This window comes from Plasmodium inui (genome assembly GCF_000524495.1).
Source record: "Plasmodium inui San Antonio 1 unplaced genomic scaffold supercont1.1, whole genome shotgun sequence".
In the NCBI taxonomy this organism is placed as follows: Eukaryota; Apicomplexa; class Aconoidasida; order Haemosporida; family Plasmodiidae; genus Plasmodium; species Plasmodium inui.
Genome location: NW_008481835.1, coordinates 1,550,787 through 1,574,900, shown reverse-complemented (window position 1 = coordinate 1,574,900; position 24,114 = coordinate 1,550,787). Strand labels below are relative to the sequence as shown.

Below are 24,114 nucleotides of genomic sequence, written 5' to 3'. Positions count from 1 at the left end.
CAGAGAAGGGGTCCAACTCTCATCCGAGTCATCCCCATTCTGCAATAGATGAATCCAATGGTGACATAATAAAAGACGCGGTGGAACAGTTTGTTGAAGATCATAACGGTAATGGACCACTACGCAGCAGTTGTGCCCAGGGGGGTATGGATAAAAGTCATGTGAGGGACGAGAACAGGGAACCCCACACCGACGTTGAATCGTCAGGAAGCCGAAATGCGAGCGCAGCCACCGATTGTGACAACAACACGTGGGAAACAAAAGCGTCCAAGGTACATTCGGACGACGTTAACACCAAAAATGGAGAAAACGATTTAGAGGGAGAAAACAGGAAGCAGAAAAGGCCTAGCGATGCGAACAGCGCGGATGTTATCCACACGGAGAATGGCGGCTCCCAAAATATCATGGAACGAAACAGCGTTGTCAGTAACGTCCAAAGGAACCTAATGGAGGACCCACACTTTTTGAAGTCCATAGCCAAGTTTCTCAGGTATAACCCCTTTCTAGACAAAGAATTTGTGGGGGAATACATTTCGCACAGAAAAAATATAAATATTTTGAAGAGTTACGTACGACTTTTTGACTTCTGCAACTTGTCGTTACTGTCCTCCCTGAGATTGTTCTTGTACTGTTTCAAGTTACCAGGAGAAGCTCAGCTAATCGAGAGGATATTAGAACATTTCAGCTTGTGTTTTTTTTATTCCAATCCGATTTGTGGAGATTTAGATAGGGTTTACCACCAAAAGGGTGACAAACTTGAATGCGTGCTGAAGGAGGAAGAGCTGGCCAACACGAAGAGGTACATCTTGATAGATTTCCTCAATGATACCTCTCACGAAGGGGGTAGTGGAAACGGTAGTAATAACCAACCAAATGAGAGCGGCGAGCCGAAGCAAAGAGATGGAGACACACCGCGCGAGAATAAAAAAGGCAGCCCCGAAAAGAAGAAGAAGAAAAAAAAAAACACGTCGCAACAAAGCAGTGTACAGGAAAAAATTAATCTAAAAAAAGATGTCGACATGTATGATTACATTCACAGAAATGTGCACTCCATTTCGAAGAAAATACAATTGATGAGCGAAGAGGAAGTGCAGAAGAAGTACGTCATTGTTGAAAATAGCGACGTTATATTTATATTAACCTATTCGATTATTATGTTGAACACAGATCTGCACAACAATCAGGTAAAGAACAAAATGAAGTTGGAAGAGTTTATTAAAAACAACAGGGGAATAAATAACGGAAAAAATATAGATAGAATATATTTGGAAAATCTGTACAACTGCATATTGCATGAAGAAATTAAGCTGTTCTCCAACACACAGAGCTCCTACACAAATGACAATCAGTACTGGAAGTTACTCGAAAAGAGGAAAGAGCAGTACAAAAATTATCATTCATTTAAGGCAAAGGAGGTGTACTTCTACAAATTTGACATCAATAAATTGTTAATTAAGAATAACTTCATTCCGATTTTTTTCGAAATTTTCAAGCGTACCAGTGATTACAACTTGACAGAAAATTGTCTGAGCATATTCAAGATGGCCATAACAAATTTTGCTTACTACCATGATGTAGAAAACATAAATAAACTGTGTTATATATTTAAATATATCAATTTCTATTTGACGCAGAAATCACAGTCATTACTGTACCTCTTATTTCATCTCATCAAAAGGTGCCACAATTTATTTCGAGACGGATGGGTAATATACATAAATGTTTTGTGCAAATTAATTACCATAGATTTAGTCCCCATCTTTTTTTATCCCCACATGTATATAAACAGTGCCCAATTTAATAACGACAAAGATTTCCTCCACAGAAAGTACAAAAAGGGAAACTGCGTGGAGACATATAATATCAATAAAAGCATAACAGAAATTTATCAGCACCCATTTCTGATATTCAAAAAGAATATTAAAAAAATCAACAAGTCAAAGTGGATTGACGAATTCAGCAGTATATTCTTTTCCAGACATAGCAATAATGAAAATTCCAATTTGTCCATCGTATTTAGGGAAAGTTATTCTGAGAAACTCGATGAAGATAAAAAGAAAAGGAAAAAAAGAAATAAAACACAGGAACATGCACATAACGAAAAAACGAACAACATGCCTACCATGAATGCAGAAATAAAACAAACGGATGAAGGAAACGAAGACGATGATGATGAACATAATGATGACGATGACGAGGAAGATGATAATGATGAAGATAACCTCAACCACATATATGTACACATTAAAGTGGACCCAAAAAATGTCGATAACAGCTCCATTATAGACAATGTCACCATTTATAAAAGATTAAAATTAGATGTTTACAACTTTTTTACCATGAACGATTTTTACAACAATATGATTACCAATTTGAACATCACCAGTTTTGTATACTTGGTCAAAATTTTAATGATTAAGTGTTCCGTTACCAAGCACAGTGAACAGCACAACGCCGCCCAGGGAAGTAGAACCGATCTGCATAACTCCATCCTGAAGATGCAAATTATAGCCAACCACAACCATATGACAAATGATAAGAACGCCGGCATTCATAACACCCACGAAAGTATTAATGACTCCAATCCAGTTTTAATAAACGCGGATAACTCTTTCGATTTGTTTTGCAGCGCGAAGGAAAAACTGCTCACGTCACAAATGCTCTTTCACATTATGTATTTTAAGATTAACTACACCTATGTGTTGTCTAGCATGATCTGTAGAATGGGAAGGAGAAGCACTACAAAGATATTCAAAGAAAGGGCCCCTAAATACAAGTGTGGAAAAATGAGCTCTCCGATAAATTCACTTGTGGAAGAATCCCTAAGGGGAGACACTCATCTAAGCGCCGTAAAGAACGAGGATGATGAAAAAAAGAAGAAAAATCGTTATGACCTCACTTTGAATAATATTTACGACACGGACAATTCAACGAACGTCTCGTCCAGCGACTCAGAATTTAGTGACATATCTAGCGACTCCTTTTTTATAAGAAAGAATGACCTAACTGCTGAAGAAAGTGGAACCTACGTAGATGAAGCTGAGCAACAGAAGGGGGACTCCAAAGAAGAACAGGGCGAGCTGAATAAACACAAGGACGAATTTGATAAGATTTACTCGTACGCCAATGATGACGATAGTAGCAATGAGGACGCCTGTGACGAAGCCAGCTCGGACGACAGCATGGATCCGAGTTTCGATGATAGTAACGACGCCGAAGCGGATTGCGAACCCCCCCCCGCCAGTGGCACGCACAGCGCCAAAACTCACAGCGCAAGCGAAATGATGCACGAGGACATGTCTCCGAGGAGTAACCCGAGGAGCAGCCCGAGCAAGCCCGTCCGAACAGATAAAGGAAACAAGTTTCTAATGGACAAAATTAAGATGGAACTGTACACAAAAACGTACATTATGCACCTAAAAATTACCGTAATCACATTTGAGCACTTCTTTAACCTGCTGAATAAATTCCTCCTAATCAACTATAACAACAGCATCTTCGTGAGCATTTATAACAGCATTTTTAAGGACTACCAAATGGAAGACATAAAATTTGTGGCGGAAGAAGACATGGCAAATGATGAAACATTGTCATACCAGATCTATGAGGAGAATTTCGAAAATATCGACAAAAAGTTACATTACAAGGAGGAAAAGGTAGCCATAAACGACATAGAAAAGAACATGTTTCTTATAAAAATTCCCAAGACGGAAGCAGAAGAGGACTGGCTATTCATTGAGCAGCTCATCATGAGCATCATCAATTTCTCGTACATTTGTTTTAGTATATACAAAGACGACAAGCAGAAAATGAGCAAAAGGGGAACAAACAAATCGAGCAGTGTGCACATCTTTGAAGACAGTAGCTATGCACACCTTAGGGAAAAAAACAGAAAATTTTTCTACCTCTGTGGAATATACCTTATGTACATTTTACAGTTCTTGAAGAAGAACATTCTGTATCGATTCATCGACAAAATAATTTACTTGCTGGAGAAAATCTCGAAGAACGTCTATGTGAATAGCTGCATCATTAATATATACCTACACATGTTGCAGCTCATCACGCCGAACAATATTCTGTACAAAAATACAAACAACACGAACATTTCGTTGAATGATAAAGATATTTATATTTACATTGAAAAGGCAACCATCTACACGGAAAGTATTAACAACATTATTAACAATAATAATGTGCTGCTAAAATTGAACAATTTTAATATTGAAAATATTATTCTCTCCCTTCTTCCATATTTGCTATATTTTAATAACAAGAAGGAAGAAATTAATGTTCATATAGCGTCCATTAATTCAGAGTGCCTTCACATTATTTCGAACATATATTATAAAAGTACCTACATGTATATGAACAACTCGAAGGGTACAAAAAAGGGAGACAACACCAAAGAGGGATCTTCCCCAAATGACAACTATAACTCCAGATTGTGCAAAAAGTACAAGGACGATGTCGATTTTGATAACATCATCGAGTTGAAAAAGATGTACATCTTTCTGCTCATATGTTTTGTTTTGTCCCTGGCCTGCTCCTTCAGCTCCAAGAGAACCAGAAGTGAAGCCTATATAAAACTGCAGCAGTTTCTGTTTAATGAGAATTATATTTTTAAACAAGGGAAAAAAACCAATGGGGACAACTCGCCCAATAGCAGCAATAACAAAAGCGAAAAAAATTGCAAACAGGACAAGTACGTATATAGGGACGAAAAGTTGATAGATTTGATAAGCAACTTTATCATCCTGCCCCTCATCACGTACAATTACTACTTCCCCTTTATATGCAAAAGTGTGCATTGGGTCGAGGCGGCCGAAAAGGGGTGCAAAGAGGCGAAAAGTGGAGCGAAAAATGGAGCAAACATTGGACCGGACAGTGGAGCGGAAAGTTTCATCAACGAAGCCCAGTGTGACCAGACCGAGCAGCGAAACACAGCTGTCCACGCGAAGAACAACTATTGCAAGGAAGCCCTGCTCAATTTCAGCCTGTACAACAAAAGGAACAACGACATATCGAGCAAAATGTGGAAGCAAAACGAATACGAAAACTGCGGCTGTATTATTAATTACAAAAACATGGAGACGGTGGATCAGGACCTAAACGTGCTAACCAATTTGTTCAGCTATGCAAATGATTATTATATACACACCCTGCTACATAAGCAGTACAATTACTACTTCAGCTACCTGTACGCCAAGAAAATGCTGAGCTACGACAACGTCTGCTATAGGAAAAGCATGAGCATAAGCTTCGTGAGCCACATCATTTTGTCGTTCTTGCATTCGTTACTGAATTACGCGGGGGATGGATGCGAGCACAGCAATGAAGGGAAGAAGGAGCCCCATAACGACCGTAACGACCATAACGACCGTAACGACCATAACGACCATAACGATCCGACTTCACCAGATGATTCCAGAGAACCGAATGACATCAACCTGCATGAGCTGCTCTGCCTAAATAATGACAAATCGTGCAATAAAATTGTCACCAAAACGAAATGTGAAAATAATTGTATCTTCTACTTTTTGAAGCATTTTTACCACGCACTGCTAACGATTAAGGAAGAAGCGAAGAAAATTTTAAATATTTACAAGGAGACCTTTATCGAGAACATTAAAAATATGATCTACGTCTCATCGTCCTATGCATACTGCTTGAAGGACCATCGTGTCAATTGCTTTGCGCATATAAAAAAGGGCTTTTCTTTCGTAAATGAGGAGGAGAAGAAGTTGTTAAAATCGTACAATCTGGAAGCTGCAGAGAAGGCGGAAAACTTGCTCGAATGCGACAAGGAAGTTTTTAAAAACATATCCAAATTGCAAGTCAATGTAAGGATCAGTATCGTCATCGTTTACTACATTCTGTACACAGATAACAACCAAAATGAGCAATTTAAAAATATCTTCGAAGAGTTACTAAATGTCTTGTTGACCAAATATAGCATTAAGTCAGAGGCACTAGACAGTTGTGAGGATCCCAGCACTAAATCGAAAACGACAGATGATCAAACGGATGAGCAGCAGGAAAATTTACCCAATGACCCCATCAAGAGCGAAGAAAATGCAGACACCGCAAAGCTAGAAAAAAAGGAAGAACCGTCTGACCAAACGGCCGAAAACGGAAACGATGATGCAAACCTACAGACGGGCGAAAAAAATGAAGAGGCTAAAAAGTAAGCCCAGAGTCACCCATATTTCTTCGTGCAACACATGTGCGGGCTAAACCCTTTGCTGACAATAACCAAACAGGTTTATAACATAATGAAAGGAAGCTTTTGTTGACCCTCTTAATTATTTTCAACGTAAACGGAAATGCTCCTTCCTGAAGCAGAAGTAAAAAGTTGCTCATCCGATTGGTTGGAAGAAGCTACAGAAAAAATCAAGCATCAGTGTTTAGCTAAAAATACGAAAAAAAAAAAAAAAAATTTGTGCAAAAATGTTTGTCTGACTTCCACTGCTTGGAAAATCGATTCCATACATGTTATTTTTACATGCGTCTCCTTTTAACTTTGTTGAGTTATGTTTCCTTGTCCAGTGTTACTTTGCCCCTATTTGTGCAACCACGACGTGTTGTATATGAAATGCTTCCACTCTACATTGCGATGTGCTGCCCCTAGTCTTGATATACGAGCCCATCTGTGGTATGATTTTTCAACTTTTTATTTTTTTTGTGATGGAATTTTTCCTATGGAGGTGTGTACCAAACTTGGCTGTTATACTCTCCCACCACAGCCCCGCGCAACTTTTAGCATTCCCGTGCGCGTAACTATGTAATACGTTTGTTGTGTCGTGTCATGGTGCGATTATTTTTATGTGAGCAGCCCCTCTCTCCATAGTAGCTATCCATTGCCGCGCCACGGTCACGTCATAACCCGTCATGGTAAATGTTTGGCTTGAGCCAAGGATGTTTCAACGCCTCATCCGAATTGGGCCGTTTACACGGGTCGATTTGCAGCAGTGACAAGAGAAAATCTAAAAACAAAGTATCTTCAATTTGAAAATTACTCTTTAGCAGATTGTCACTTGGGTAGCAAACATCATAATAAATTTCTTTACGCTGTTTTGACGCGAACTGCGAACCCCGATTTGCGTGTGTACCTTTTAATAAATCATTTGTGTTGCTTTCCTTCTTATTTAAGCGGAAGAAGTCTTTTGAGTTAAAGATGACCGATTCGTCATCCACCTCATCAAGTGGTTCTTCCTTAATGCTGTTCTCGTAACTGTTGTCAAAACTTATTTTTCTCAAAATTATTAATCCGTGCTTTGTGAAAAGGTATGGTATGCGACAACCCTTTATCATATAAAATGGAAAGGGTCCGATGTAGGACGCTATGGAGTATATAAATCGATATATATTTTGATGATCAAATAAAATTTTCTTCGTTAAAAATTCAAATAATATGCACCCTAAGCTCCATATATCAATTTTTTTGTCGTAATTTTGTTGTAGTAAAACTTCTGGGGATCTATACGATCTCGTTTGAAGGTACATTTCTAGCTTGTCGCTTTCGTATATAGAGCTGTTAAAATCTATTATTTTTATTTTCTCAAATTTTTCGCTGCTAAAAATGTCTCTTTTAGCGACGGCCTTGTTGGTACTACTACCGTTACGACTACTGTTACTACGACTGTCACTACTACTACTACTTGGTTTATCCTTCAAACTAGCTGCAAAACAGAACTTCTCCTTTTCCGCGACACGCACGTCGTTGTGCAGAGACGAATTGCTCCTATGTGTACTACCCAACGTTACTAAACCTAAGTCGGAACCTTTTTCTAAGCGCCCCCCTTTGTCTACTCCTTTTAGTTTCTTCTTCCCCGTTTTCATGTTTATCATAATATTTTCAGGTTTCAAATCGCAGTGTATTAAATTTTTCGAATGGATAAACGCCAAGCCTTCCAGCAAGTTCTTGGCCAATATTTGTAGCTGCCCTAGAGTACCTATCTTACCCTTCTTAATAAAATAATTGTACAAATCGCTCTGCATGTATTCCGTCGCTATGATTAGATGTTCTTTGAAGTAGAAGTAATCATACAGTTGTATAATGTTCTTATTTGTGTGCGTGTTTCCGTTTCGATTTTTTTGGGAATCGCTACTTTCATTCGATAACATGTTTAGAACGATCACCTCGAACAATCCTTGGTCTAGGAAGCTCTTTCCATTTTTCATTACCTTTAAGCAGACGTACTTGTAATTCCTACCCCTCGCTGTTTTGGCTCCGAAAGGGGGTTCGTTATTGGAAATGCATTTTTCTTGTCCCTCCTGGAGTTTTTTACGTGGAGTCCTTTCCCCCGTCGAATTTTCTAAAATGGTACAAGTATTGAACCCTAGGGAATCGCTTGTATCTCCCACTGAACACTGCTTAGGATAATCCTGCGTGCAATTACCTACACCTTGAACATCACCCCTGCCTTTCCCTTTCCTGTATAGCACATTTAAACACTTAAGCGTGGTACTGAACTTAGTTTTGGACAAAATTTTTACCACTTTATATTTATTCAAAATTATCTGACCCGGAAAAAAATGGATTTCCCCCTTAGAATTCAGTTCGCCCTTGTTAGTTTCATATATGACCCTTAGGTTAATTGCGTTATACGTGTGGTCACAACCATTTTGGTCAACCCTGGTAAGGTCACTGTGGCGGTTACTTCCAAAGTGGCTGCCTTTATGGCAAATGGTAACTCGATCTGTTTTAACGTTCTTTTGTTCCTCTTCTGCGGATCCCTTTTCCGTTTCCTCGACACTGGGTATCCCATTTGACCACCCAAGCGTTAGCTCTTTTTTTTTCTTGATCTGTTTTGACCTAAACATATTGTAATCTCCTTCGCAGTACTCATCAATCCACCTGCGTTCATCCCTTTCGTACTTTACTGCTTGCTCCATCTCAGCGTGATGGTTCTCCTCATATGGCACATCCTTATCACTCTGCTCAGAATTTCCCCCATCCACATCTGGAATATCCTTATCATGAAGGAGATGCCTACTGCAGCTGTCCACTCCTTTACTCAAGGAGGATTCATTATTTATAGTTATCGCGCTTGACAGCTCGTCATCAAAGAATAGGTTAATTATGTTCTTTTCATTTTCTTGGTAGCTTTTATTATTCGTTTGTATACTCGTTTCATTGCTATTCAAAAAGAGGGAGCTATTATTCATGCAGGTGTTTCTCCCCTTCTCACAGGAGTTATTACCATTTTCCTTACTTTTGTAAAAATCACTTATACTTTGATAAAAATCGCTCGTGTTGCTATGTAGGTTGTTTTTTTTCTTCAGTACGCTGTCAATTTCATACGTGTGGTGCTTCTCCGATTTATTGGTAGCACTATTGCCAATTCTGTCATGATTTTTGTAAATGCGACTGCTATGAGGGGAAGAATCGCTCACATTATTCTCCTTTTCTGGAACGAATATTTCCGATTTGTTCAATTTTATATCGTTTTTGTTCCTAGGGCTACTCTTCAAATTGGGTGTCAAACAGGCATTATCCGTTTCTTCATTAGGTTGATAGGAACTGCTCTCAAATTCGTTACACGCACCGTGCCCACTTTTTTTTTCTTCCCCCATAGTACCAAAGTTAGGGGAAACCTTCCGATCTACTTCCCTTCCAAATGTTGGTGAGCTGAACTTGTTGTAAGAGTTATTTCTACTTAGTACATTGTCCGTATACAAATTGCAGTTGTTACCGTTTATACTTGACGAATTATTCGACAGTGTGTATTGGGTAATTCCATTTAAGCTTCTCTCATAGTTTGTGTACTTGGAGGTGGAAAAAATGTCCCTACTTTGGTCATCATAATTTTTTATAAAGACATAGTTCCCAGGGATGGAGAAAAAGAAGGTTGTATTTTTATACTTATGTCTATACTTCCTCGCCACATTTAAATAATCACCATCATCATAATCATCGACATTGTCATCATGATGATTAATGTCATCATCATCGTTACCGTCAGCATCATCGTCATAATCATTTTGGGCCCTCCTCCTTAACATAATCATAGTTTCGTCACTTAAAAAGGAGGAGTATTCGCTTAATCTAACGTTGCTATTATGCACTTTAAAAAATTCTTTAATTTCTTCTATTAACACTTTTTTGGACACTCTCCTGACATTTAGCGCATAGTCTAAGCCTGCGACGTATCTGATTAGCGTTTCATTTCTTTGGATAAGTACTAGGTCCCTGTTTTCGTCGCACAAATTTGTGCTGTTTGATGAATCATCCGTGTCAGTCCAATCGGACTGTGACAAATGGATCCCACACGAGTAGTTCTTATTTATACCTTCCCTTTCTACACCGTGGAAGTCCAAGCAGTTTGTCTGATCTGAAATTTTTTTATGATCCTCATCATTTGTCTTCTCCGTGTCGTCATCCTTCCCCGCTTCTGGACTTTCGTCTAATTGGTTTTCACCCCCATTGTGCTCCTTCACTTCGCTGCTCAAGTGTGTATCAATCTGGGCAGATTCATTTGAGGGGAGTCCATTTTGGAAGAATCCATTTTTGGCTTGCTCATCGCAACGATCATTTTTCTCCTTACGACGCATTTCCCCTGGAGGCTCCTCACTTTTGGAGTTACCCCGTCCCACACATGCACTTTGGACATTCTCATACGGGCTGCCCTTCTCCACAATGTGAAAATGTAAAAATTCTATTTTGCTTACAAAGCCGCTAAAGGCCTTTCTAAAATCTTGGGTATCCTTACTTCTCTCATTTTTCGTGAGCACCTTACTAGAAAAAATAAAACTGCTGCAATGTTTCCTCTTGTACAATGTACAGTAATTGTTGAATCCTTCAACTATGTCAAAAAGGGAAATTAGGTAATCCCCCCTGTTCAGCATTTTTTATTATTTCAATTTGCCGTTACATGAAGAAGCAGTAACACTAAACGCAGATGAGATTTTGTAAATGAATTCGTAAATGAGTTGTGCCTTTCTGATGAATATACGGAAAGAACAGAAAAAAAAAAAAAAAAGAAATCATTTGAGGCCAATCCAAGCAATTATGTAGAATGTACTTTATAATGGATGAACCACGCCGAGCGGTGTGAAGAGCGCGTACTTGAGTTTCATTTACTGCGAAAATTAGCCATGTACACATTTTTAGAAGTTTTTTTTTTTTCTAGCTTCCTCTCCCCCTTGGTAACATTTCAAAAATGTGAAAAATGTCCTTTTTTATTCTATTGTTCCGCATCCTTTGTGTAATCTTTTGCTTACAAGGAATTTTGCAATTGTCACCGTCACGAAACTTTCACCATCAATCGTTTGCCGCGCATTGCGGTTGTGACGCACTCTATGTCATTTAACTTTGCCTTGCATCGCTCCTCATGCACTTCAAGGTTGTTCCTATTTAAAGCGTCGCTCAAGTTAAGTAGAAATTTTCACGCATTAATTATTCTCAATATAAAAAAGAAAAAAAATTAATACCCACATGCTACGCCTTCTATGTCCAATTCTTTAAACGTATGCATATATTGTCCAACTGCTTAAACTTACAAGCAGGGCTTACCTACATTGTTTCACCTCCTTATTTTTATAGGAAAATTTTTTTCTTAAAGACGTACAACTTAGGCGCATAGGATAGGAAAAAATACATAGGAGTAACATAATTATCGCGAAAGGAAAAAAAAAAAACTTACACACTTGTGCACACCTAATTACAAAAAATTTGTAAAAAGTGACTGCACAGTGTGTAAAGACTGTACACTGTGCACCACATGTCATAATTAGTATACATTTCCATATTAATGAAGCAACATATTTTTCTGAATTATTAAATTTTTCACTTAAAAAAAAAAAAAAAACATACGTGTTACAAGCATATTTACACGTACGTATAATTCATATATGCACACCGTAGGTACATTTGCACATGAGGTTTACATAAAATACTTCCTCTGGGGTTAAAAAAAAAAATGCACTTATATGGGGGAAGGCTTAAAGATCATAATGGCATGTTGTAGTGGACACGTAGGGCATAAAACAAAAAACAGAGTGGATCGAAAAAAATTCACTCTTTTGCGGGGCATGTGCTACATATCTCTTTTAGCAACTTAAAAAAATGAATGCTCTAATGAAGGCTTTGTTACAATGTTGGGGGTGAGGAATGATTACTCATTACTCTTACATGCTGCGCAAAAATAAATGCATAATGGAGTGGGAAAATGAGCGGGTATAATTGGGTAGATAAACGAATGGGTAAGTAACCTGAGGCGCAAAATGCTCTTCAAATGGGGCAACAAAAAAAATGATGAGAAAAAATATACACATGTGTGTAGGCATATGTATACACGTATTATCAACAAACATTTGATTTTACACTGAGTTCAAATGAATGTGGCATTTGCAGGTTGGCAAGTTTTTGCCCCTTGTAGATACCACACCAAGTGGGCCGCTGGGGGATATCCTGGAGCCCCCCGTAACCACATACGCGTGCATTTCTGTATACGTGTTTTTCCGCACACCTACCAATCCTCGTGTGGGTCAGAAGGACACGTATTAACTGTTAGCACCGTTTCCGTCTTTTTCGCAGGCCGCGCTTCCTTTTAAGCGCCGACGGGGTTTTGCAAGTACGCATGGGCGCACACATACCCCCTGCCCTGCATCCATCCATGCGCGAGACATAACCGGTATTCGTGGCAGCGTTTTGCCTCCACCTACTTATGAACGTTAATTTCTGGGTCCTTTATATGCACCTTCGGGTCAAACGGCTCATTCATCCTATTACACACAATTAGCAAGAGTCGCACATCCACCTCCTGACTCTGGTTTTTAAACATGTACATATCACCGGGGCTAATTAACAACTGCATGTGCTTTTCGCATTCAATAGCGTTACTTTTCATTCCTGTGTCAATGAAAAAATTATTTGAATCACAATCTAAAATGAGAAATGTCATAAAGCCGTATGTATTTTTTACAGGGCCATAGGTCGTTTGTGTGCCTATTAATATAAGTGCCATTCCTCCTCCTCTGCTTTGGTAATTTAAAGGGATACAAGTGACGCCTTTTTTAATATTATTCCTGTAAATCTTTTCAAGTTCTATAATTTCGGTTGGTGATTTTTTCATGAATGAATTATTTTCCTGTAGAGACGTATTAATTAATTTAAGAACATTTTTATTTTCTTCTTCATTTTCTGCGCCTCCATCACCCCTGTTCATACTTTGATGGTCGCTATTTTTGCTATAATATTTCCTTATGTCATTTTGTTTCAACTTATCATTACCATTGTTCATGGGTGCAACGTCCTTTACTTTGGGTCTTCCCCTTTTCCTCTTCACCTTAACTTCTCCTTTTGTGTTATTTTCATTATTATTGTTGTTACTGTTATTAGCGTTGCTATGATTGTTAAAACTGTTGATCTTGGTTAAAACGCTACTCAAGGAATTCTGCTGCTGCATTTTTTCTTTTAATAAACGAGCTCGGTATTCCTCCATTTCTTTTTTCTTTCGCCTCTTCCTTTTCGGTTTCATTCCTGCTTCGTTATTATCATTCGTATTTCTCCCAAAGGCGGAGGTGTTATCCATATACGTTTTTCCTCCTCTGCTGTCCCCTGAGTTGGAAAACTTTTTGGAAAAATTCGCATCGGCCCCTTTGCTTTTACGATTATGTTTTCCCTCTTTCTCGTCATCTTCATCCCCCTCGTGCTTATCTTCGCCCTCTTCGTCTTCCTCCTCCTGATGTACTTTTTGCTGCAATTTATTTTGCGTTCGCCTAGATGGCCTACCACGTCTTCGTACCACTTCCTGCGTGGTTCGCTCTTCATTTTCGTCTCTCTCTCCTTCTTCTTCGTCATCGTCATTGTTTTCGTGACTTCCCATTTCTTTGTGTCTTTTTTTGTCCTTCTCTTTCTGTTTCATTCTTTCCATTAATATGACATGTTTCCTCCTTCGTTTTCTTTTTTTTAATTTTTTCTCCACTTCTTCATTTTGTTTTTCATTTACGACACTGGAATAATTTTTAAATTTGCTTAAATGGTTCTCCACGGTGGATTGGGCTGCTTTACTTCCGTCATTTTCTGCATTTGATGCATTTCCCGCATTTTCACTTAAATGGGCGTTGCTACTGCTGGCGGCGTTCTTCTCCTCAGGGTTCGCATTTCCGCTGTTGTTGCCTCCGCTACCACTGGTATTTTCCCTCCCCTTATTGTTTCCGCTGTTGTTCGTTTCATCCGGCTTATGTAAATTCTTTTTGTTCAAAATGTTTTGGGCATTTCTCACTGTGGCCAGTCTATCTTTTAAAGGCAAATTTTTGCTTCTATCATTTTCGTTATTTACGTTGGTCGAAATAGACCTCGCTAAGTTGTTACTTTTATTTATATTGCTGTTAATGGGCTTATTACCGTTGTTAAAATTGTTGGGGTTATTGTCTAAGAAGGCTGCTGAAAACACGTTAAACATTTTTACCTTTCTAAGTACGTGGGCACATCAAGGGGGGGGTTAATCTTCGTAGGAAAAGGTCGCATATGTGCTGTTTCTCAAAAAGAAGATCCTTCATTCGTTCAATTTTGAGGTACACTTTTTTGGCATTACTCTGTAATTACCCTTGCTCGATGTAAAAATTTTCTCATTTTTTAAAAATTAAATTGCGTTCAGGTAGGGGGAGTAGAAAAAGGGACTAAAGTGCAGATATACATATAAAATAAAATTAACTTCAAGTTCCCCCGCGCAATGCGTTTTGTTAATTTAGCCGTTCATACGTGCCTTGTGGGGAACGCATAAAATTATCTCCTTCGGCAAAAGTAATACCACGGAAGTTTGCACAAATGAGTGAATTATAAATATAAGTATGGATGCGCAAAATATGCTACATTCACATACGCATACACTCTTCAAACATTCAGGTGCAGTTTGGCTACTTTACATTTTGATAAAAAGGCATATAATTATTATTATTATCAAAAAATGTACAATTTGTACGCGCCAAAGGGAAAATGGCTGAAGGTGGAAAATATGTAAAAATTTTGATTGTCGATTTTACTGCATTTTAAATATGCTTATTTGCTGTACACTTTTTTTTCTTTTATTTCATTTCACGTGCGTTTTTGTATACATTTTTTTTTTTTTTTTTTCGAAGTGGGAAATATATACGCCGCTCGGGAGGCCACAAAAATGTGTACATAAATGTATACTCCTTTTCAGTACGTATTTTCATTCGCTATGTTTTCCGTTTCGGTAAAATGTAAAGTTAAAAAGGGCTATCAAAAAATTGCAATTTCACAAAATGTGAAGAAAGCGTACATTATCTATGTAGATTTATATACAATTTGTATGCGCCTGTATTGCTGAACGCGCTTACGTGTACAAAGGCGTCTACGTAAGCATGACAGAACAGTATTCATTCATTTGCTTTCGCAATATGCCCAATTTGGCAAAAAAAAAAAAAAACAAACAACAATTTGTTGTAACCCCAAGTTCGGATTATCTGTGAACGCTCCAACTGTGCGGAGGGCAAAGATGGGGAAAAATATAGTCTTACAGCTTAAAAAAGTTCAAAATAATGCGGAAAAAATCCAGGTGAACAAGTGCTACTTTTACTTTGTACTTGTTTCTATTCTATATGTGAGAAAATCCAACTTCATTCCCATGCGCTAACAAGTTCGCATTAAAAAAGCAGAGAGTATATTATGAACGGTTAAACATATACGTATAAGGAAAAAGGAAAAATGTCCTTCTAATCAATTCATTTGGTTGGTTAAAAATGAAATAAGGTTTCGTTTGTTCCATGTTGTCCCTTGAAAGTTAATCCTTCAAAATGGGATACATTTTTTTAAACCATCTAATATGAAGAAAAAAAAAAAAAAGAAACAACAACAGCATATGTAAGGCAAAATAAAATAAAAATGGTTTTTATTTTTAAAAAATAGGCAGTAAGGAAAATATAACTTTTTCTTTTCTTTTTTTTTTCATCGATGATTTATCCCCAAATGGTGGGGATCGAAAAATGCCACGATAGCGTTGTTGTAGATATATAAAAAAAAAAAGTTTAAGGCTTAAATTTGCATTCTTTCAATGCCATGAACACTTCTTCTACATTTGCCTCGTCGCACACTTAAAAAGAAACTCCCTTGAAAAAAAAGCAAAACAATGGATAAATAGTTGCCAATTGTGACCTGCAACTGAAAATACATACAGCGTATCATCTCCCCTGCGACACACATGTACATATGCCAAACTGAAATGCAAAAAGTTCAAAAGTAAAAAAAAAAAAGAAAAAAAAAACAAGTGGGAATAAATACCACCCTACCCAAAGAGGGAAAGAAAAAAGGATAGCAACTACGCAAAATGAGAAAACTGCTGAAAGCCGCCATTGCCGATGTGAACAAAATAACATGTGACGATGCCGCGAAGTCGTCCATCCCATTTAAGGAAAACTTAAAATCACTAATTATAAGAAATATAGACAAATTTGAAAATGAAGACATTTTGAAAATAATAGAAAATTATAATGGAAACAATGGAAACGACAGGAAAATCCTAAAAAGCAGTTACGACGTTTTTAGAAACAATATACACCGATACTCCTTTGACCAAATAAATAGAATACTGAGGTTGTACACTACGTCTCAATTGTATGACAACCAGTTTAATGTATCCATTCTTGGTTACCTCATTAAGAGGCTGAATGCGATGCCCGCTAGCGTGACCGTGAACGTATTTCATAGTAAGTCCCTTGCTGAAAGGCGCGGCCATTAAACAGGAGAGCGCAATGACACAGGGCGTAAAGCGCCGCAAATGTGTACATACAAATACATGCGTATAGGCATATGTGCAAACGTGTGTACTCCCCCTTCTTTTTTTCCTATGTGATATAGTTGGCCTGGACCTAGGTCAGTGATCCCACCCCCATCCCCATCTTGACAACCCAACAAATTCGCCCCAAACCGCTTTCCCACCCATGCCGCAGATTTGGTGAAAGTTGGCCTAAGAGACCACAGAAGCATTGAGCCAATTAAAGATCATTTTAAGAAAAACATAGATAAGTACAATACCCTAGATTTAACAATTATTTTAAGTTCGTTGACCATGTTGCAGGAGGATATTATGACGAACTCTGCAAATTGGGGAGTCAACGAAAATTCGCACAGCCCAAAGGTGAAGAACTCTCCAGAATGCACCTTTAATTACAACGAAATTATCGCGCTCATACTGAATAAAATAAAAAATGATGAACACATTCACAACAATTTGAGCGTGGTAAATTCCATCTTGATACTAAACATGATTAGCCGATTAAATGTTAACAATTACGAGATTTTTAAATTTTTTACAAAAAAGTATTATAAAAATTTAAAGGAAAGGGATGTAGAACCACACCACCTAACCTTACTGCTGAACTCATTTGCAAAGTGCAACATAAATATTAACATTCTCAAATATATAATTAAATATATGAACAACGACAATTTTGTTAACCAGCTGTCCTACGTAAACATTACAAATGCAGTTCACTACATGGCCAAATTTAACTATAAAAATATATATTTTTTAAATCGACTGAAGGATAAAGTGATCGAAATTGTTGACACAATTCCGCAACGGGAATTCAGCAACATCATGTGGTCTTTATCCAAGTTAAAAGTTAAAGACGATACATTTTATTTTGTTTCTCTCCAGAAGGTTAAGAAAATAATCCCTTCGATGGACATGATGTCAATCGCCCAAGTGTTAGATGCACTACGACGAAGGAATTTATCGAGTGGGGTTTCATTTTTGGACAAACTCCTCGATCCCCAGGTGGTTAAAAATGACACAGGTGATTTGCCCAACAAATATCAAGAATCTCAAAAACATAACAGATCAGTGACGAATAAGGGCGTAGAATCAGCAGACAAAAAGGAAGGCGCACAAACAGCTGACAATGCCGCAGAAGAAGTAAATTGCGAATACCCTCATCTGGGGCAGGATAACCACGCGCCCATAAATAACATACCTGTGCAAAGGGCTCACACAGAGCAAAGAACAAAGGAGTTGCCCCGAAGTAGGGTTCACAATGTATGCCACGTTCCCATCGAATTAGAAAAAGATGTGATCGATTTATTAATAGAGAAATATTTGGAAAATATAGAGCGTTGCTCACTCCATGTGTTGACACAGGTCCCATTTTGCTGCCTCCAACTGAACTGCACCAATTACGACATTTATCACAAATCTCTTGAAGTTCTGAGGCGGAAAAAAAAATATATGGGCACCTTAAATTTAATATATGCGAGGTACTTCATAAGGATTCTGATAGAAAAGCAAGAGGATAATTTTCAAAAATTGCCTCGCTCGATTAAGCAATTCGCCAGGGAAATCATGAACTCGGATAGCACTTAGCAGTTTCTCGTGAATTCCTGGCGTATGTCACTTCTGTATATCTGTTAACTCCCCATTTGTACATGCGCATGTTGGTTGCTGTTTGCTGTTTGCACCTTTTTATCATTGTTTTTATATACCTCTGCTTTTGCGAAAGTTTGCCCTAGCAACCTCTTTGGGGGCCCTTTTGGAGGTTCTTCCTTTTTCGTTTGCCCAGTGGAAGGGGTGCACCAAGTAGATTCCCCCGGGCCACCGCTATGTGTAACTCTATTGTATACACATACATTTGTGCATTTTTTTAATCTATGTAGCTTTCTTAGCGCTATTCTCCCTCCGTATGGGCTTTGCCTTTCGCTTCCCCCGATGATATCTCATCTAATAGGGCAACTTGACTTATATACATACATTTGTATATATTTGCATATATTTATGCGCTATGCCCACCACTGAACAGGGCGCGTCGTGATAGTTTTTCCCTCTGGCACCGCTCACCTATTAATATTTTTGTTTTAAGTGAAACGCTTTTTTGCCGCTTTCAAAAACAGTGCAAGCTTTTTTTTCTGTCGCATAAACCGACTTGCAAAAAATTCCGCTACAGTTTTTTTTTTTTTCTTTTAAAATATAATATAAAAAATTCACAAAAAATAAGCAGGAAAGAACGAACATGTGAAGTTACCGTAATAATGGGTTGCCAGTGCTATATATAGAACTTTTCATATTTGAACCCCTATTTTAGCAAAGCAGAAAGGGTCCAACATAACAGTACCACGTAATGGCTGTTCGTATGCTCCATTTACAGTTCTATGTACATATTTAAGAGGAAGAGCCCGTTCATTGTTCCCTTTTACGCACTTTAACAAGAATGGCGACAGTCAGTGGGTCAGAAACGTTTTTGCCTCTTGCCCTGATGGATAAGTGCATAGGTTCGCGCAGAACGAAGCGCTTCGCATCTTCTAGTTCAAATCTGCATCAGCGTGTGCGCAGTTAGATAAGTGCATGCACCTGTATGCGCATCGCGTGGCTGAATTTCCTGCGCGCCACATGGAGAGGAAGGCAATTCTTCGATCACTACTTCCGATTAGCCCGCTTAAAATGCCCCCCTTCCAAACAACCTTTTTTAGGCAGCAAAATATGGGTTATGCTGAAGGGTGACAAAGAAATAGTTGGAAAGCTCGTCGGATTTGATGAATATGTGAATATGGTAATTTGGAAAAAAAAAAAAAAAAAAAGCAAAACCAAATTACGCCGTGTAACATCACCTCTGTCCATTTAACGAAACACACACTGTCACAATTAATACCCGCTTTGTTCCCCCGCGCAGGTACTAGAAGATGTTACGGAATACACTTACGTAAACAACGTTAAAAAGGTGAATAAAATAAAAAAATTGCTGCTGAACGGTTTGAATATAACAATAATGGTCCCAGGAGGTGTCCCTGTTAATTACTACGATTATGAAGAAAAGCTGGAGGAAAACATCGCTTAATGGTATTTTTTTTTTCAAATTTGTGTCATTCTTAAAGTGAAGAGTCGCTTTACACGTTTTTGCAAATACATGCCCGCGCGACAGGTGCCACACCCCGCGAGCGTATATGGATAAATGTGCACACCTGTGAATGAGAGCATTCGAACTGGAGGCGCATTGTTCCCCCGCAGTGGTGCCACATTTTTTTAAAATATATCATATACAAAAAAAAGATCATTTGGGGAAAAAAATATTTTATGCGTATGGCACAAAAGTGGTAGAAGGAGGGTCCGTATTGTGTTGACGAAAGTAGTACGATAAAACCCCCCTTTAAGGTTAATTTCTTTCTCTATTTTTATCTGCTTCCCCCCCCTTTTTTGTGGACACATCGCAACGTATTCCGCACACTAGAAAGGCGCAAAAACCCAAAGGACAATGGAGCCATCTGGGTAGCCATTCGAAGTTGCAATGATATTCTGGTTCTTCGGGTACGTGTCGGCACTTGTTAGAAAAGACAAATGCTTCTTTTTAAAAAATGGCTGGCTCATGCTGCACGAGTCAAAATACGAATTGTCAGCAGGATGATAGTTTGGCAAGTAAAGATTGCTTATTGTGTTAACATGAAAACCTGTGTATATGTCATACACATGTGCATACGTGTCGGTTGACGGAATAATGCACTTATCCCCCGCTACGCAGGAAAAAAAATTAGGAATATCCGCTTCGTTATTTATAATATCTGACATTTGGTAGTACAGTATGTGTTCCTTTTCGTCCTTTTGCGGGTGGTAAACCCCTTTTTCCGAATTTGCCTCACCCTGATTGTGATTGCTATTGTCACTACTATGATTCAATTTTTTATAATGTGTCTTAATAAATTCGTGGTTTCTCCTCAGACTTTCATTTAGGTCATCGTAAGGGATCAGATTCATATATTTCATGTTATCCTGAAAGAAGGACCACGTAGGTTCCAACTTTTTATTAACATGTTCGTAAAAGGCATTCGTTTTTATTGTATTTTCATCAAAAGCGCTGGAATCTGTATTTGAGTAGGTGCCATCTGATTCGTTTTCCATTCCGTCTGCCACTCCGTTTTCCATTCCGTCTGCCACTCCGTTTTCCATTCCGTCTGCCACTCCGTTTTCCATTCCGTCTGCCACTCTGTCTTCCATTCCATTTGACACTCCCTTTCCCCCCTCGTCACGCTCACCCGCAGCTTTCTTTTTATCGTCTTTACTTATTTTCCTGTTTAACTCGTTAACAAGTTTTATTCTTTCCTCCAGTTCTTTATCTTCATATATATTTTTAATGCTACATGGTTGGAATTCTTTATCGATGTATAAGTCTTTCGAAAAGTTGTCATCGTACAGACTGGCGCAGTTGCTATACTCATTATCATCCTCCCCCGCTTCGTTATCTCCACTGGGTCTGTTCAAATGATAAGACTTGTAATTAGAAAGGTAGGTGATCATATTTTTTGCGTTCTTCTTATTATTCATGTAGATAAAGTCAAAAATTTTTGCGTACTTGGACTTGTTCGTGCTAACAATATATTTGTTGTTATAACTGAACATACAGTGAGTGATAGTTTTCTCCTCATCATAAAAGGATTTAATGATATTATTGTTTATGTCGTACAGCCGAATGTACCCGTCGTATCCGCTTGTCATCAGGACGTTATTAAATTTGTTTCTTGTCAGATCAAAGGTGATGGACGAGTAGGACACGGAAGAACACGAGGAGGAAAAGGTCGAACTGCTGCTCTCATCGTCCAAGAAAAGCTCCTCATCTTGGAAGCTAACCGATTTCTCAGCCTTCCTACTATGTGATTCCTTTCCTATCTGTGAGCTGTTCTCATCAGCATCACATTGCTTCCTTTCCCTGGCTCTCATTTCTCTTTTCCTTGTTGCCCTCCTCATTTTATACGCACCTTCATGGTCAATCGTGTTGTTAAAATTGATGCTGGTCACGATATCCTCATGTGAGCATATAGAAGCATACGGATTCTTATTATCTAAAAATATGGTATTGGATGTGGCCTTTTTATAGTTTCCTTTCTTATGTAGAGTAAACAAATTCATTCTTATGTCCCAGATTTTTAATAACCCATCCCCCCCCCCTGAATACACTAAGAAGGTGCTTATGTTTGGCACTGCCAAGCATGAAGTGCTACACTCGTGTGAGTCTTTAATAATAAATAGCGACTTATTAATAACTGGATTTACTTTCCTTATTTTAATGCGATTTAAGTCCACCATATTGATGTTACTTTTTATCAAATCGCAGTAGTTATATACCGGAACGTAGACAACTTTGTTGTGGGTAAAATCCTTATGCTTAACCTTCATCCATGGGGTGTAGATGTTATCCAGTACGTTCTTTCTTGTCTCCTTCGGAGGCAGTTGTTCCTGCCTCGTTTCGTCATTGCCGCCATTGTGGTCACTTCTCCCTACTGAGGAATCTTCCCTTTTCGCACATTGCCTCTTAATTATGCTTGGGATGGATACGTCCACATACCTTGCAACATCATCGTTAGAGACCTTCTTACTTTCGTACAGGTCAAATATTTCTATAATTTTATTATCACCACAGGCGTATATATACTTGTCATTATCGCCTATTATCAAGTCCCTTATGTTGTCAATCTTTGTACAAATTTTTGTCAACAGTTTGTTTTCATACAAATCGTATACGTAAATTATGCCATTTGTTCCACATCCTGCTACATACTTCCCTTGGGGGGAGAAGCAGACTCGGTTGACCCCATACTTGTTATCCTGGTGTATGTCTACTTTGTTCCCGTTAAACCCGTCTCCAGTAAAACTTATACTATTTCTACCATCTGCATCGGGGGGTAAACAAAAGTGTTGAGGTAAGTTCTCTCGTTTGTGCGTATTCTTTCGGTGTACAATACATATGTGCAGGGAAGTCTGGTAGGAAGTGGCAACTGGGGCGGGGAGCCACACGCGGGACTACAAACTGCGCACGGGATTTACGTGAAATGGTCCAGGGCCAACCAGATCCGCCTCACAGGCAGGCGGGGTAATGGGCAGCCCTGAGGGCCTCCCTAATAGTCTGCCTGCCCCTCCCCAATTGCTTCCACACAAACTCGGTTCACCCGTAGGTGTTATGTACTTAAGCGCATTCAAAACAGCAGTTCATAGTTCACTATGCCCTTTTTCTATCTCCTTTTTAAGACCGTACCGGAATCATTTGTGTAATTTTTATTGATGTATTTATTCGTTCCCCCGAACTTTATGACTGGGAAGTACTTCCCCTGTACCTTTTCGCTTATGTTCCTGAATTTTTTAGAGTCGCAATCGTTCATGTTTCACCATATTTTAGAAAAAAACAAGAGGATATTTGCTTAGGAAGGGTGAAAGCATTTTAAGGGAATGTTTTTTTCTTTTTTTTCTTTTTTACTGGTATGTATAAACGGAACGCATTATCGCTGTTGTAATAAGTATTAGGAGCCGCGCTTGGACTGTTGTATGTATATAAATATATATACATTTTTTTTTCCACCCTTCGCTATTTTTACCCAGTTGGAGGGTAAAAGCTAACGACGTGCCAAGTCATCCTGCACATCCGCTCTCATCCTTATGCATATTTTCTTAATTTTAATTTCGCCTCAAACTTGCAGTGCGCAACTAGGCCTTTTGATCGCCTTGCCGTCGCACATTTTTGCGCTTCATTTGGCCCAGCATGGGCATATAATACATATGTACATACTTATATACATAGCGATAACGCTCGCGTCACTATATGTGCACATGCTTCTTATTGGATAAACGACAGGCCACCAACACTAAGTGAAGCAGAAGCTAAGGCAAAGATGGGGGCAAAACTTGGAGAGCTATTCTTAACATCTGAAAGGTAACACACAGAATGGAATTTTTTCTACGATACGGAAACGGGTCGACAAGTAATGACTACGTTTTGCCATCATTGAACTTGTATACCTCTTCTGTGGTGTACCAGAAAGTGTTTTTTTTTTTTTTTTCATGTTATCCCTTTTTACGAACATGGGTAGGGTTACTTTTATGACTGAAGTGTGAACGGCCTTAGGACAAATTTACACGCAGTACCGTCTCCCACATGTAGAGAAACACAGTGTATGTAAAAATTATTTCGGTGAAGTGTAATCCTCTCTCTCAATTTCAACAAATGCGCCTGAGGAGGAGAATGAAAACACACACCGATTAGTTACACCACCCCCGTTCTAATTATATGCATTCGTTTCAACTTATGTACCTTTCTGCCCATGCAAAGAACCCCGCATTCCATAATCACACGGTCGGTAGCCCCTTTTAGTTATCCAGATAAGTAATAAAAACAATT

The 24,114-nt window shown here is 38.6% G+C and overlaps 6 protein-coding genes across 6 annotated transcripts in view; 3 read left to right on the top strand and 3 right to left on the bottom strand.

Moving 5' to 3' along the window:
• Window positions 1–6,191, top strand: part of C922_00360 (hypothetical protein) — a gene marked incomplete at both ends in the record, with an annotated part of 9,277 nt that extends 3,086 nt beyond the window's left edge. The window contains one exon of the mRNA XM_008815977.1: window positions 4–6,191. Within this exon, the coding sequence (XP_008814199.1) occupies window positions 4–6,191 (6,188 nt within the window). The remainder of the gene's footprint in view (window positions 1–3) is intronic.
• Window positions 6,192–6,879: 688 nt separating this feature from the next.
• On the bottom strand, window positions 6,880–10,851 carry C922_00359 (CMGC/DYRK protein kinase; the record flags this gene model as incomplete). The annotated part of the gene is made up of 1 exon (XM_008815976.1): window positions 6,880–10,851. One exon carries the CDS (start codon window positions 10,849–10,851, stop codon window positions 6,880–6,882), a length of 3,972 nt encoding a protein of 1,323 aa, XP_008814198.1.
• Window positions 10,852–12,665: 1,814 nt separating this feature from the next.
• On the bottom strand, window positions 12,666–14,411 carry C922_00358 (hypothetical protein; the record flags this gene model as incomplete). Its single annotated transcript, XM_008815975.1, has 1 exon — window positions 12,666–14,411. The coding sequence occupies one exon, from the start codon at window positions 14,409–14,411 to the stop codon at window positions 12,666–12,668; it is 1,746 nt and encodes a 581-aa protein (XP_008814197.1).
• A 1,884-nt stretch (window positions 14,412–16,295) lies between these two features.
• Window positions 16,296–18,329, top strand: C922_00357 (hypothetical protein; the record flags this gene model as incomplete). Its single annotated transcript, XM_008815974.1, has 2 exons — window positions 16,296–16,674; window positions 16,918–18,329. The coding sequence occupies 2 exons, from the start codon at window positions 16,296–16,298 to the stop codon at window positions 18,327–18,329; spliced, it is 1,791 nt and encodes a 596-aa protein (XP_008814196.1).
• Window positions 18,330–19,170: 841 nt separating this feature from the next.
• On the top strand, window positions 19,171–19,794 carry C922_00356 (hypothetical protein; the record flags this gene model as incomplete). Its single annotated transcript, XM_008815973.1, has 3 exons — window positions 19,171–19,231; window positions 19,430–19,509; window positions 19,630–19,794. 3 exons carry the CDS (start codon window positions 19,171–19,173, stop codon window positions 19,792–19,794), a joined length of 306 nt encoding a protein of 101 aa, XP_008814195.1.
• A 386-nt stretch (window positions 19,795–20,180) lies between these two features.
• C922_00355 (hypothetical protein) lies at window positions 20,181–23,101 on the bottom strand (the record flags this gene model as incomplete). Its single annotated transcript, XM_008815972.1, has 2 exons — window positions 20,181–22,615; window positions 22,978–23,101. 2 exons carry the CDS (start codon window positions 23,099–23,101, stop codon window positions 20,181–20,183), a joined length of 2,559 nt encoding a protein of 852 aa, XP_008814194.1.
• Window positions 23,102–24,114: the final 1,013 nt, after the last annotated feature.